Source organism: Astatotilapia calliptera, chromosome 16, assembly GCF_900246225.1.
Source record: "Astatotilapia calliptera chromosome 16, fAstCal1.2, whole genome shotgun sequence".
Taxonomy (NCBI): Eukaryota; Metazoa; Chordata; class Actinopteri; order Cichliformes; family Cichlidae; genus Astatotilapia; species Astatotilapia calliptera.
In genome coordinates this window covers 21552072-21565541 of record NC_039317.1, presented here as the reverse complement: position 1 = coordinate 21565541, position 13470 = coordinate 21552072, and the positions used below count along the sequence as shown (strand labels likewise).

General features: G+C 40.9%; 2 protein-coding genes across 6 annotated transcripts in view; one reads left to right on the top strand and one right to left on the bottom strand.

The window, feature by feature from the left end:
• Positions 1-223: 223 nt before the first annotated feature.
• On the top strand, positions 224-6933 carry tmem41aa (transmembrane protein 41aa). Its single transcript, XM_026144582.1, has 5 exons — positions 224-417; positions 1996-2146; positions 2628-2789; positions 4669-4807; positions 5750-6933. Exons 1-5 carry the CDS (start codon positions 236-238, stop codon positions 5962-5964), a joined length of 849 nt encoding a protein of 282 aa, XP_026000367.1. The 5' UTR covers positions 224-235; the 3' UTR covers positions 5965-6933.
• A 3861-nt stretch (positions 6934-10794) lies between these two features.
• igf2bp2a (insulin-like growth factor 2 mRNA binding protein 2a) overlaps positions 10795-13470 on the bottom strand; it is a 61579-nt gene continuing 58903 nt past the window's right edge. For all 5 annotated transcript variants that reach the window (XM_026144168.1, XM_026144167.1, XM_026144170.1 and 2 more), the window contains 3 exons: positions 13305-13436; positions 12949-13062; positions 10795-11755 (listed from right to left, as the gene is read on the bottom strand). In XM_026144168.1, coding sequence (XP_025999953.1) covers positions 11657-11755; positions 12949-13062; positions 13305-13436 — 345 coding nt within the window. In that variant the 3' untranslated portion in view covers positions 10795-11656. The remainder of the gene's footprint in view (positions 11756-12948; positions 13063-13304; positions 13437-13470) is intronic.

The window sequence follows — 13470 nt, the reverse complement described above, 5'->3', positions numbered from 1 at the left end:
AATAATTATTTTTTCCCCGCCTTTTATATTATTGATATGTACTTTAATCTGACTATTAAATTATAAGATATACTTGTGGGTGCTAGTGGGTTAGTAATTTGAATATTTTAACTGTTCTATTGACATGGGGATGTGACGTCACTGCGGCGGTTGGTTGCCGCTTCTTGCCGTTGCTATTCTCGCTGACAGCAACCGGGACGTGAAGCTTTTTTCTGGCTATCAAACTCAGGGGAACATGCGTTCACTCGTAGGACTAATTACGGTTGTCGCCGCAGCCAGCTTGTATCTATATTCCCTGTCCTTGTACCTCCCCGCGGGACCAAGAAAGCGTTCTGTCCAGAGCGCCGAGGCTGGACATGTGTCCGAGGAGCAACAGCAGCAGCCCGGCGACTCCTTAGACGAAGAAGAACCCAGCAGGTGACTGGTATATTTAGCCGCTGGCTGGTAACCCATAGTTTGGGGCTTTGTTATATGCTGTGCATAATTTAGCTTTATTTAAATTGGACCCTGCTGGGTCACTAGTAAGCGAATGTTAGCATGCAGCTCATAAGGCACAGGCAGCGTATGTGCAGGCTTTTAACCCCCCTTCAAAAAGCAGTGACTCTAAAAACTAACTAACTCTAACTGAAGCCTCTTTTGGAAAAGCTAAAGTTAAAACAGCAAGTCCAGTTTTTGCTTCTGTTTTAACTTGTGAGGGTTGTCATCAGGTCATAATTGACAAGTGCTGTGTTGTTGTTTACTGTAGAAATGTAATTTGGTTTTAATACAGTAGATTAACAGTGTCCAGCTCTTCCTGCATTATTTTGCGTTTATCTGGGCTCAACCTTTTTTTCCCACTGAAGTGTAGTTTTGGTAATGAATGAAAAAGAACACGCTCAAAGCTGTGTCATCCCAAACCAAGTCACGATTTTTCCCATATAAAAGTTGCACCAAGCCAGGACTCTAAATTACATGCAGAGCATTCAAGTTTTCAAGCGAGGTCCCATTTTTGAGTGAGGAAACCTCCTTCCGGTGTTTGTGTCATTCAGATACTTCATAGAAAGAGGTGTAGTGGGATCCTCATATCATTCATTAGCCTAAAATAATACTTTTGCTCATTAGGTACACTTTTTGACTGCTTGTTAACACAAATGTATAATCAGCCAATCACACGGTGTGAGTGGCAGTTCTCTGGGTGAACATGGCTTGTTTTCACAGCACATCAAGCCCTGAATCAGATGGGCTACAGGGCAGAAGATTACATAGGAAAAGGAAACTGATGCTGAAATTCAAAGCAGATTTTTCAGCACCCTCTGGGTACTTTTGTACCAGCTGACCATTGTTTATCACCACAGCCTACCTGAGTGTCATTGTTGACCAGGTTCTTTCCTTTATAGCAGCAGTGTCTCCATTGTCTTCTTCCAGAAGAATAATGCACTGTGTCAGATACACTAAATCTGGTTTCTTCAACATGAAAATTAGGTCATTGCACTCAAATGGCCTCCACAGTCACCAGATCTCAATCTAATAGAGCACCTCTGGGATGTGGTGGGATGGGATATTTGCATCCATAAATGTGCAGCTGACAAAATCTGCAGCAACAGTGTGATGCTAACTGTTTGACTCTGTCTCACAAAGAATGAACTTTTCAAAGAAACTCACTTCATTCTTTGTACTTATCTTGGATTGAAGTGAGATTTGTCAATAGTAAAACAGATGGTAGTTAGAAAAAATTGCAGTTTCTTTAAAAAATAGCTTAGTTTTTTAAGTGATGTAAAAAGACTGTTTTGGTATCAGTTTTAGCAGATTTTAGCAGATTTAGGTATAGGTATAGAACCATGTTTGTAGTCCCATCAGCAATCACATGGGTTACTCTTTTGGGTATTTAAATCTAAAAATAACTTTAAGTTAAAACATTTTTGATCACAATGATATTTTTTCTGTGCTGCCGGTCTTTCTGTGAACATGAAACTGGCCTGACAGAAATGACTAACTTAAATGTGAATGTTCTCACAGGTTAAAGTTCCCTTCAGACTTGGAGGAGCTCCGGGAACTCGCTGAACTCTTGCAGTTCTACAAGACAGAGCACACTGGATATGTCCTGCTCCTCTTCTGCAGTGCTTATCTCTACAAGCAGTCCTTTGCTATTCCTGGATCCTCATTCCTGGTAAGGTAATGTCCTGTGTACAGATAGATCCAGGATGATAAGGCAAGCATTGTGATGAGCACAAAACTGGTAGATTTCTTGTGCTGGTTGTCTTAAAAACACATGTAAAATCCTTTTAATGAAGCATTTTGTATGTTTAAATACATTACGAGAACACATGGGCTAAAATATGCCAAAAGTGTCACATCTTGTAGGTGTGAAAAGATTACATTTGCATGCAAGATGAAGGAAAATTCAAAAGGCACTTGGGCAGCATGCGGTATGCAGCTTGTGTCTCTTGTTTAAATAAATGCGGAGGATAAAAGAATATTCAGATAATGCAAATGACAATCTGAGTGGGCAGAACTGCCAAAATACTGGCTTCACACCAGTGTTAGATCACAAAGTATTTCTCTCCTTTCGCATGTAGAGACGCCACAGAGCTGTGTGTCAGATGATGCCTATTAACGCGGGCTTTTGGTCTCCATTTGTCATTGTGTAGAACATTCTTGCGGGAGCTATATTTGGACCCTATCAAGGACTGCTGCTTGCCTGTGTGCTCACAACTGTGGGCTCTACAATGTGCTTCCTCCTCTCCCAATTCTTTGGAAAACACTACATTGTGAACCTCTTCCCAGATAAAGTCTCCACATTGCAGAGAAAGGTATGACTGGGCTGTCACACAAACAAAACACGCTGAAGGAAACAAAGATAGTAAGTTTTTGAAATACCGGTGGACTAAAATTAAGTTGTTTTCTCAGAGATCAACTGTTAATTTGGCTGTGTGTGCTGTAAATAAACAGTAAAGAGGGCTACGCTTTATCTTATTTACAAAAATCAAAGGTTTTACCTGTCAAGCTATTATTAACAATAATACTTCCTACAAGAAGACATTGGCCATATCATATTATCACTTTAAGAAATCCAGTATACTCATTTTTACAAATAGAATCTGATAAATCAGTGACTTCTTGTCCTTGAAAAGGAAGAAATGGTTGACAGGGGTAATTTCAGACTCTGCTGTCAAATATGTAGAAGCGACATTGTTGTGTTCCCACACGAAGCCCAGGAGAAAGTTTGACACAGAGCCAGCCATAACCTAAAATTTCAGAGAGAACAGCTACCACAATGTCAGCTTTCTTTGTTAGGAAGGCCTTTCTACTTCAGGCTGTATGTGTGCTTATGTGAAAGGGGGTGTTTGCTACATCACTCTTCTTGCTCATAAAATAGATTGAGTCCCACCTACTCCAGTCAGAGACACCTGGTGATAGAGCAGGTGATGGAGATCTGTAAAGAATATGAAATATGTAACCACTGAAGGCAATACTGCTGGCTCAAAGAAAAAAAAAAGTATGTACAAGTACAACAGGACAACGCTGGCAGGAAGTCATTAATCTTGTGAATTCACGAGTTTGTGTTGTTGTTGTTGTTGTTTTTGTTTCTTTCTGACAGCTGCACATTAATTCAATTCAATTTTATTTATATAGCGCCAAATCACAACAAAAGTCGCCTCAAGGCGCTTCATAGATACAGAGAAAAACCCAACAATCATATGACCCCCTATGAGCAAGCACTTTGGCAACAGTGGGAAGGAAAAACTCCCTTTTAACAGGAAGAAACCTCCGGCAGAACCAGGCTCAGGGAGGGGCGGCCATCTGCTGTGACCGGTTGGGGTGAGAGAAGGAAGACAGGATAAAAGACATGCTGTGGAAGAGAGACAGAGGTTAATAACAGATATGATTCAATGCAGAGAGGTCTATTAATACATAGTGAGTGAGAAAGGTGACTGGAAAGGAAAAACTCAATGCATCATGGGAATCCCCCGGCAGCCTACATCTATCCGATTGTTAAGTGATGACGTGACGAATCCTACTTCCGGGCCTAAAGTAGTCTGCGTTTAATATGGCTTTTGTGTTGTTAACATGTTTAATGTTATGTATTTTCTTCTATTTAATCAATCAAGTCAATTTTTTTTTTCTCTTAAGTTTTAATAATTAAACCGAAAGAGATCAAATGCAGTAAAACCTGAGACATGGCTTTGCTGTGTGGGTCACAAAAAGAATAAGTTGAAGAGAACTGATCAAACACGCTCCTATGCACAGCTCACATGCTGACACAGCAGTGGCTCTCCCTGACCTAAAGTACTCCCTGGTGCTGAATGCTGAGTGGAGTCAGCTGCAGAGGGCGGTGCCAAGGACAGGAGAGAGAGATAACCCACGCACACAGGCAAAATAAGGTAGGCCTGCTGGGCCTTTAACGGACGTATATGTACTGACAAGATGAGCTTCTTCGTAGCTGGTGGGTGTTTGGCAAATATCCGAGTATACTGAGAGTTATGCCAGATTTGGATTTGCATTATTATTCACCAAAAGGACTACTTGACTGTAACGCTTTGAAAAGATGACTCTTGGTATAGTTTTGCTGATGAGTTAACTTGCGCGTGACTAGTTGATGTGAACAGGGGACGAGAACAATGACACACACCTGCCGCCTGCCTCTGTAAATATCTCCAGCCCCTCTGATCTGTTCTCCTTGTCTTCCAGGTGGAGGAAAACCAGGACTGTTTGTTCTTCTTCCTGCTCTTCCTGAGGTTCTTTCCCATGACTCCCAACTGGTTTCTGAATATGTCTGCCCCAATTGTAAACATCCCCATCACCTTCTTTTTCTGCTCAGTCTTCATTGGTAAGCACACACAGATTTTCTGCTTGGTGACACTAAGTGAGGTACGTCTAGCACTCCACATTGAAAACAAAATACTGGATGACGATCAGCTTCAGCTTTTAAAATAGTCAGTCACTATTGACAGGCTAAAACCAAGCTTATTAGCTTTAACTTTTTGAATTATCGCTTCCTGGAAAACTCTGCTATATCTATTAATACGCCTCTAGATTTAGATAATTCTGTGCCTATAAAAAATCATAACCATATCTGACTTAAACTGACTGATTTCCTCGTCTTTAAACGAGTTGCAGGCATCTTTGATCTGGTCATGGTCATTAAACTTGCACAGAGAGCAACAACCTCTTTGACTTTGACTTTCAGGTTGAAAGTTAATCATATCGTTAATAGAAAAGGAACAGAACAGGTATAAATGTTGGCAACAGTGTCGGCCACATGTGGGCTCTTAGTATCCAGCGCCCATCACACACATGAAAACATTGTTTTTTCCTTACTAATTTTGATAAATGCATTTGTTTGTTTTTAAGGGTTTTAACAAAATTATTACTTATATGTTCGAAATAAAAATCGGATTGATTGTGATGTTGTTACTTACCAGCTCGTGCCAGGCCTCCTACAGCTTGCATAAAACCTAATTAAACTCCTCTTCACAGCACAGACTTAAGCCTGGTTTCTACATAGATATGCACACTAAGAATTTATATGGTGGCATATGCCAACACTCCGGTATAACCACATGAGTTGTAATAGAGTAAAAACAAGTAACTGTTTTTTAAAGGGGGGGAAAAACACAGTTTTCATGTGATAGCATAGGGTTAGGATTATGGGTTCTTGGGCCTTACAGGGTTAAGCAACAACAACACAACGCTGCATCTGTCATTGCAAATTAAGTTACCCATCGTGTTTCAGCACAATTTGTTCTTGCTCTATTGTCCGCTTCTTCAGGCCTCCTGCCATACAACTTCATCTGCGTCCAGACAGGCGTCATGCTATCCGAGGTGTCATCGCTGGATGACTTGTTCTCCTGGGAGCGGCTCCTGCAGCTGCTGGCCATCGCCTGCATGGCTCTGCTGCCGGGTGCCCTCATCCGCCGCTTCAGTCAGAAGCGACTCAAACTTGGCATCCAGTCACAGAATGGACTCGATAAGAAGGTCCAGTGATCCATCCTGGGACTGAGTTTGTTTGTTAACATACTGATGCCTTCTGCCCTCGAGAGCGAATGAAACACACACACACACACACACGTGTAAAGTGCTTTACTGTTGCAGAGCCACCTGGACAAATCACAGTGGGAGTATTTGAGGAGAATTATGTCGTACCAGATATTTCCGTGCCACATGTTGGCACAGCAGTAAATGTTTATAGATGTAGGAATGTACAGTGGTGACACGAAGGGGCGGGGGGCATTTTAAGGAAATTTTGCTCTTGCACTCATGTTCAGAAAGCAAGTGTTCAAAGTGCCTGTTGTGGAGTTTTGAACTCACACTTCTACCTCCATGAGCACCAGAAAGAGATGGTGTAAATGTTTGATGGTTTTGTGGGGCTTTTATGATTTTTCTTTTTGGTTTATATGAGTATGTTATGTTTTTTTTTTTTTATTGTTTTGACAATCGCTTCTTGCAGTTTCAGTGTTAATCTTTCTTTTTTTGGGGGGGGGGGGTGATTTAGAGGCCAGAATTTGACCTCTGGAAAAGAAGCGTGACCGGATTAAATGGCTTGTTATATGGGACGTGTTTAACGTGTTAAGGTGTTCTCTGGTATTGTCTGAAAACCGATGTGCAGTTAATTTGGGTGACTGGAAGCTTTAATCCTGCTAGAAAAAAATCCTTCTTTGCAGTCTTTTTGTTGGTTTAGCAGTAAAATGTCTTTCTTCTGATTTGTATATTTTGTTTTAATGTATGGGTTTCAAATTTAATACTTGGTGATCTTGTGCACGGTGCAAGATGAAACAGAACCACTGAGGAGAAGCTCCAGTGTACTCGGTGGATGAAGGGATTTTTTTTTAATGGTTTTACTTACATCGGGCTTTTTTTCAGTGTGACTGACCTTTGGTGTGTCAGATTGTAAGTGTTGAAAGCACCTTTATTAGAGAGGTACAAAACCTTTGAAATAATAAAACGTGAAAAGTTTTCTTTCAAATATTCTTTATTGCTCAGATCCAGGTTGCTCAGCAATACAGTTCACTCACAACTCAAAACAACAGCATGGCTGTTACCAGAAAGGCACGGATCCACGAGATGTAGTAACATTGGATCATATGTCTGTCCAGTGCACAGTCACCAATTACCTTGAGGTGTTTTTGGGACCTTTTGGCCTGTGGGAAATGTAGGACGTGAGGGTTTGTGACCTACTGAGGAAACAAAAGGAATCTCCCAAATGGTGAAGAGCAGTTAAGAGTCGGATCGATGTAAAACCACAAATTGAAGTATAGTGCTATATGACGTGTAGTACATACTGGATCGCCTGCAATAGTCTCATGCAAGTCTTTGCATTTTTCTCAGTTCACAAGTTAGGACGACAAAAAAAAAAAACAAAAAAAAAAAACCACTGCTGTGGTTCTGCACATCTGACCAGACTTGATCCTTCATCACCTGATCCATACTTGTTTTTGTTAATTTGGATGGTGTTGAATATTCAGTCCCATAGGCAGAACAACTTTTACCAGCACTTTTATTTTCAGACCTGGTTACTCTGCCCACTCATATCTACTTTGCATTTTCTTTTTCTTATCCCCCCACCTCCCCCATCCCAATCTTAAAATCTGTTTAAAATCCTAGCTAGGACACAATTTAACAGCAAGTAGTGATCTAACATGACTGGATAATAAAGAATCCCAGCTACTGCTCCAGACTACATTTAATCAGTGTAACTGACAAGAAAACCAGATCAACAGAAAACGAAATAAAGCCTAAGTTATTCAACCGCTGTGCGATATGACTAACAGCACTGTGCGTCCTTAGTGATGCGAGTGTGTTTTTTCTGATACTGAAATTAATGCCTAGCAACACCCTACTGAACCTAGAAACGCCAAAATCCTTGGAAGTAAAAAAGAAAGTTACTATGATGTTTGCAGGTTTTGCCTCAGATTGTGGCTGAGGGGAAACCTGCTCTTCTAGTAAAGAGCCAAAAACACAAGAGAGGCGGAGGCCTGAGGAGTCCTCTGCAATGCGAGAAAAGAACTTCAAATCTGCTCTAGGAAAAAAAAAAAAGAGGGGAAAAAACCCTACTCCTGCCAGTCAGACAAACCGTAAGTGACAAGATTCAATTTTCCAGTGCTACTGCGAACAGACATGCCCTAACTAAAGTGAAGCAGCCCACCGCAGGAGTCAAGCGCTCCAACAGAAGCACTGTACTGCATTCGTGTGGGTAAGGTCAGGGTAATTGAATCAGGTCTGGCGAGCTAACATCATCAGTATGAGGTACTGTACCGGCTGTGGTGGAGGCGTGCTGAAGCAGCCCCAGGCATTGTGTGAGTTTGATAGACCTTTATGTTTTATTTTGCTAATCTGTGTTCACTGGGACCAAAAAAAAAAAAGGATCCTCATCTGATGGAAAAAAAAAAAAAAATCCCTAAAATAGTGCCAAAAACAAACTAACTTTTACTACATCATTTATTTATTATATTCCTTTACCCTACACTGGTTTTAGTAACTGTAACTAAGTCAGCCTTGGATTCAGAGGTAATTCTGAAATGTACAGCACAAAAAAAAATAAATGTAATAACCGGTAGATCGATGAGAAAACCATTTAGAGGTCAGCTTGAGGGAGCCTGTGACGCTCTAAACTTCTCCCACCATTTCTCACAATGCAGGTGCAGACTTGTAGGTGTTATAGAGAGACAGAAAACGATGCATTAATGTGCGACTATTGTACATGTTTACAGATATACAGTTATCCTGTCGTACACAGTGACATTTCAACGACTAGAGTTGTTCTACATTCTACACAGAAGACTAGGGCTTCACACCACGTTCAAGAGTCCTGTCAGTGTATTTTTGCAGCTTTGTGTTTTCATCAAATCAACCCCAGAGGATGCTGTTATCAAATAGAGCTGGTAAAATTGGGTTGTTATAAAAAAAAAAAACCAAAAGTAATTAATTTTTTTATGTTATTTTTTTCCACAAGTGAATAAACGTCGTGGTTTGTTGTTAAAAGTCTCAAAAAACCTGGAGGTACGGTTGGGAAAAACAAACAAAAAAAACAAAAACAAGAGGTACAGTCGGTTAGTTTCTGTTTCTATCAACTGATTTTTCTTTTTTTTTCGTTCTCTTTAATTTCTTTGAAGGTGAAATCAGTACACAACATCCACATTCAGAACCACATCGGGCAGGTATGTACCCCTTAGATCCTGCTCTTCATTCCTTTCTAGCAAACAAAACAAAAAAAACTGACTTGGAAATTCTTTTGTATCATTAAGAGGTTGTATGGCGTCCAGGCAAACAGTCCGACAACGTTGACTACGGTTATTTTAGTTGATTTTTTCTTTTACAAAGTTTCACTAGTCGGCTGGACCTGAAGAGAGTAGAGATTACTGTAGATCTTTTATCTTTTTTTATTTCATTAAAAAAGAAAATTAAAAACGCTCAAAATGATTAGTTAACAAGGCATACAAAAATGTGGAAAAAGGGAGAAATGAAAGATTGGACTGAGGTACCCTGAAGCCTGAGGTAGATCACAATACTGACATGCGCACTGTTCACATCCCGACCACAAGTTAACGCGGTGGTTCACTTTTACTGCTTTCCTATTTTTTCAGGTTTTTATTCATTATATTATTATTCATAGTCTAGTTTTTGTTTTAGTTTTTTTCAAGAAAATAAACACTTCCCTTCAAAATAATATGGCAGTGTCCCACTGAGGAAAAAAAGAAAAGGACTTTGTCTTCTTTTTGTTTCTTATCAATAGCTCTCATGACAAAATAGGAAAAAATAGATTCATAAATATTACTCTCTCTTTTTATATATATATACACACACACGCACGCACGCGCACACACACACGGAGGAAGCTGTGCGTATTGGCAATAACCTTGCGTCTGGAAGATGAAGCTGATGGGTGATGTATGAAAGGTGACAAAATAAGGCAACAAGCTTCTATGTTCTTCAAAGTAAAGCACAAAGGGACACCAGGACCTGCGTGTCCAGCGTGCCCGCAGAGCAGGCGGCCAACTCGCCAAAATAAAATTTTTTAATAAAAATCTTTTTTAAAAAAGTGAAAAGAACAGAGAGCAAGAGGATGACAATCTGTGTCGTGTGCCGTTTGGCCTGGCCTGCTGGACACGGCAGGGGTGATATCTGTATTTTTTTCTAAAAAGGCTGCATTTTGTACATTCACAGCTGTCATGCCATTTTTAGAAAGCTCCCTGACAAGAGAGGGTTAAAGCCAAACGCGGCTGCGGCTGGTCGTGTACCACAGGTCATACAGCGCCTCCCTAAAATCCAACCTCGCTGCCACCCCACACACCAGAGGTCTGCACCCTCCCTCCCCCTAACCCTCCCAACCCTGCCCCGAACCCTGTCCCCCTCCTTTACCGGGCCCTCAGCTCACATTCTGTGCTGGCCCTTGCGACGTCCTCATAAGGCCAAGCGTGTGGCGGCGCGCGTCCGAAGAAGACCGGTTAACGGGCGAACGCGCACCGCTCGTTAAGACGTCAGTTTTTGCTCTGATTAAAGAGGAGACGACGAGCGTGAACACAGACGACGTCTACTGCACAGCATGACAGAATTTTACTGATTACAAAAAAAAGAAAGAAAAAAAGAAAAATCCCTCAGTTGCATTTAACCTCTCTTGAGCAAAAGTGGCAGTCAGTTCAAGGTTATCAAAAAGCTACGGAAATTTTTTTATCCCATTTTAAAAAAAAAAAAAAAAAAAAAGAAGAAAAAACCCAAACAAAAACAAAAGAAAAGACATGGTGTCTGATGAGAGAGAGTGATGAGAAGTGAAGCAGAAATTAGAAGAAAAGAGAGAAAAAAAAAAAAAAAAGCTTAGTATCAGATATGAATGGTGAGATATATTTGAAAGGGACGTTATCTTTTGCGTTGGCACACACACAGGCTTGTTACAAAGACTCAGAACCATTCACCTTATTTACTTATAGGGGTTTTCTTTTCAAATTTCAGTGGCCTAAAAATGGGAACAAACAAGGGGAGGCTGTCAATCAATCGATTACTCAGTCAATCAATCTCAGGTACAAGCAAAATACTAACACCAAGCTCTACTGTCATTTTGATGAATAAAATAACAGAGCATGCTCTCAGTGTGTATCCATACACGTTTCTACTGCATTAATACTGCTAAGGATATTTGATCTCACAATCTAAATATCTCAAACACGCGTGAGAGAAGGAGTCCGCTGTCGCTGGCTCTCGCTCTAACCCAAAATATCAATCACAATGCCTCGTACACGCTCGTGTTAAAATAGAGTTGCATTTTCTCCTTTTCTTTTTTTAGGCCTATGTTAGTCCAACTAAAGAGATAACGTTATGCAGGGAGACAAACTAGTTTGTTTTTTTTAAACCGTGAAGACAACAGTTCCCAAATTTTCTGCCATTTCCGCCTTTCTTGTAGGTTTTTTTTTTTTGGTCTTTTTGTTTCTTTATTAATTTTTTTTTTTTTAAGCTTCAGTACGATTTCTCCCAATCTATCTGCTCTCACAGGGCTGGCAGTGCACACAATGCCCTCAGCCTTTGGCTCTCACTTGTGTCCCCCCTAGCGAAGTTCTTTGGTTTTGATCCCGGTGCTGTTGGTCAGCCCTGCATGTCCCCCTTGGCCTTGGCCTTAGTCTGGATAGGTCTCTGTTCATTTGGGAGGGCTACATTCATTGGCTGGTGCCCACTGGAGCCACCCGGCTGGTCACTTGGAGTGGTGCGGTGACACAGCGGCGCCCTGCTGGTGCTTCTGTTCCTGCTGTTTGACCTGCTGAATGATCTCCCGGATCTTCCTCTGTGCAGTCTGTAGGAGAGATCAAGAATTAACACTGCAGCAGAACATAACAGGTTCAAGTAAGAATAATGAACAAAGTAAAGGACAATCATCAATAAAAATACAAGTGTAGACAGATACATTTAGGTAAATGCAGTATGCAAGCTTTATCTGAAAGAAAGCGTTACAGATATGAGCAGAGCAACATCCAAAGCTGTGTGTGTGTGTGTGTGTGTGTGTGTGTGTGTGTGTGTGTGTCTCCGCTTGTTTGTCAATTTTAATATTGCAGAAAATGCATGAGCCGATTTAAACTGCGCTCAAAAAGAAAAGAAAAATACAATTTTATACCATTTTTAAAGCACTTGGATGCATTAATCTGACTGCAGCCAACTGAGCCAACTAAATGTGATACGTGTGAAAGCCAGTGAACAGCTACCCATTTGTTTTCATTTTATTATTACTAGTTACTCATATAGACAGTTACATAACAGTTACATGGAGCACATTCAGCTTTGGGCTGATTAGATTTCTCCAACATCAGAAAACTTTCATGTCCAGCTGGTTACAATGAAAACAAATTGTACTACCAGCTGTCTACATCTGCCAAGCAAAAGATATGCGCAGCTAAGAGCTCAGCCAAGGGGGGCAATATTAATGTTAACATCCTCTCCTGCTGTCACAACCATGAGCCTCTCATTACAGGCAGATGGATGCTGCCTTCTACACAGTGATAGTAACGGCAGGCGGCTCGGCAGAAAGGAAATCCTTTTTACATAACAGAGGTCTGCACAAGTTTATAATAACTGGGTCACGAAAAAGGTTTTAAGGTTTTTAATCCATTACAGGCACTTTGAGCAACACAATATGGCTGCCATTTAGTTCAATTGTAGCAGGCAGACATTTATGCATCTCAAAAAAAAAAAAAAAAAAAAGGGGGGGGGGCTGCTCACACTAAAATAATCTAGATGGTTTTAGCACTGCAGGCCAGAAGAGAATACACATAAACATAGGGGAAGCATGTTGCGGCTGAACAAAGAGCCATTAGACAGAATACACCAGGTTTTATGATCATATAAAAATGTGGACATTACACCGCGTTTTATTGTTTTATGCGATTTAACAATGCCTTTTGTACGCTGTGGCTGCAGCTATTCTTTTGATACCTGTGCAGCAGCAGAACTAATTAGCCAAATAATGAGTATCGCTGGTTTAATTTTGGGTACCTGGCTGGCAAAGAAATGCCCACTGATTTTCACAAAGACCTCGTCGTTCTCATCAGGAGTTTGGTCCCGCGGTACGATGACCTCCGCGCTCGTAAGGTTCTGCAACTCGTTTACCTGAAACACCGACACAGACTCCCGTTATCACAGCCTCACTTTGAATTTTACCTCCAACCTCTAAATTGTGTTTAACTGAAACACCCCTTGAAGCCAATAAGTAATTGCAGTAAACACCAGTACGTGAGACTCTCACAGATAAAAATGTTATCATGTAAACATAACTAGCTCATTTAAATAAAAAGTTGGAGCAAGGCATTGTTGTTGCTGCAGTTTAAAGGACAATTCAAGCGCATGCTTACCGTCTTACCACCTTTACCGATGACCCTGCCAGCTGCACTTGAGGGAACCTTTATGTGCGTCTCCAGTTTGACCTCCTCCTTCGCAGAGAAGAAGTTTTCCTCTTTCAGCTTTCCAAATATCCGACCTTGGGCCTGGAATACAGAGGAGGGAATGAGGCAAGGAGAG

Coding starts and splice junctions, on each gene's coding strand:
- tmem41aa (XM_026144582.1), top strand. CDS start 236: ATGCGTTCACTCGTAGGACTAATTACGGTTGTCGCCGCAGCCAGCTTG. Junction 2,790..4,668: donor TCTCCACATTGCAGAGAAAG/GTATGACTGGGC, acceptor CTTGTCTTCCAG/GTGGAGGAAAACCAGGACTG. Junction 4,808..5,749: donor TTTCTGCTCAGTCTTCATTG/GTAAGCACACAC, acceptor CCGCTTCTTCAG/GCCTCCTGCCATACAACTTC.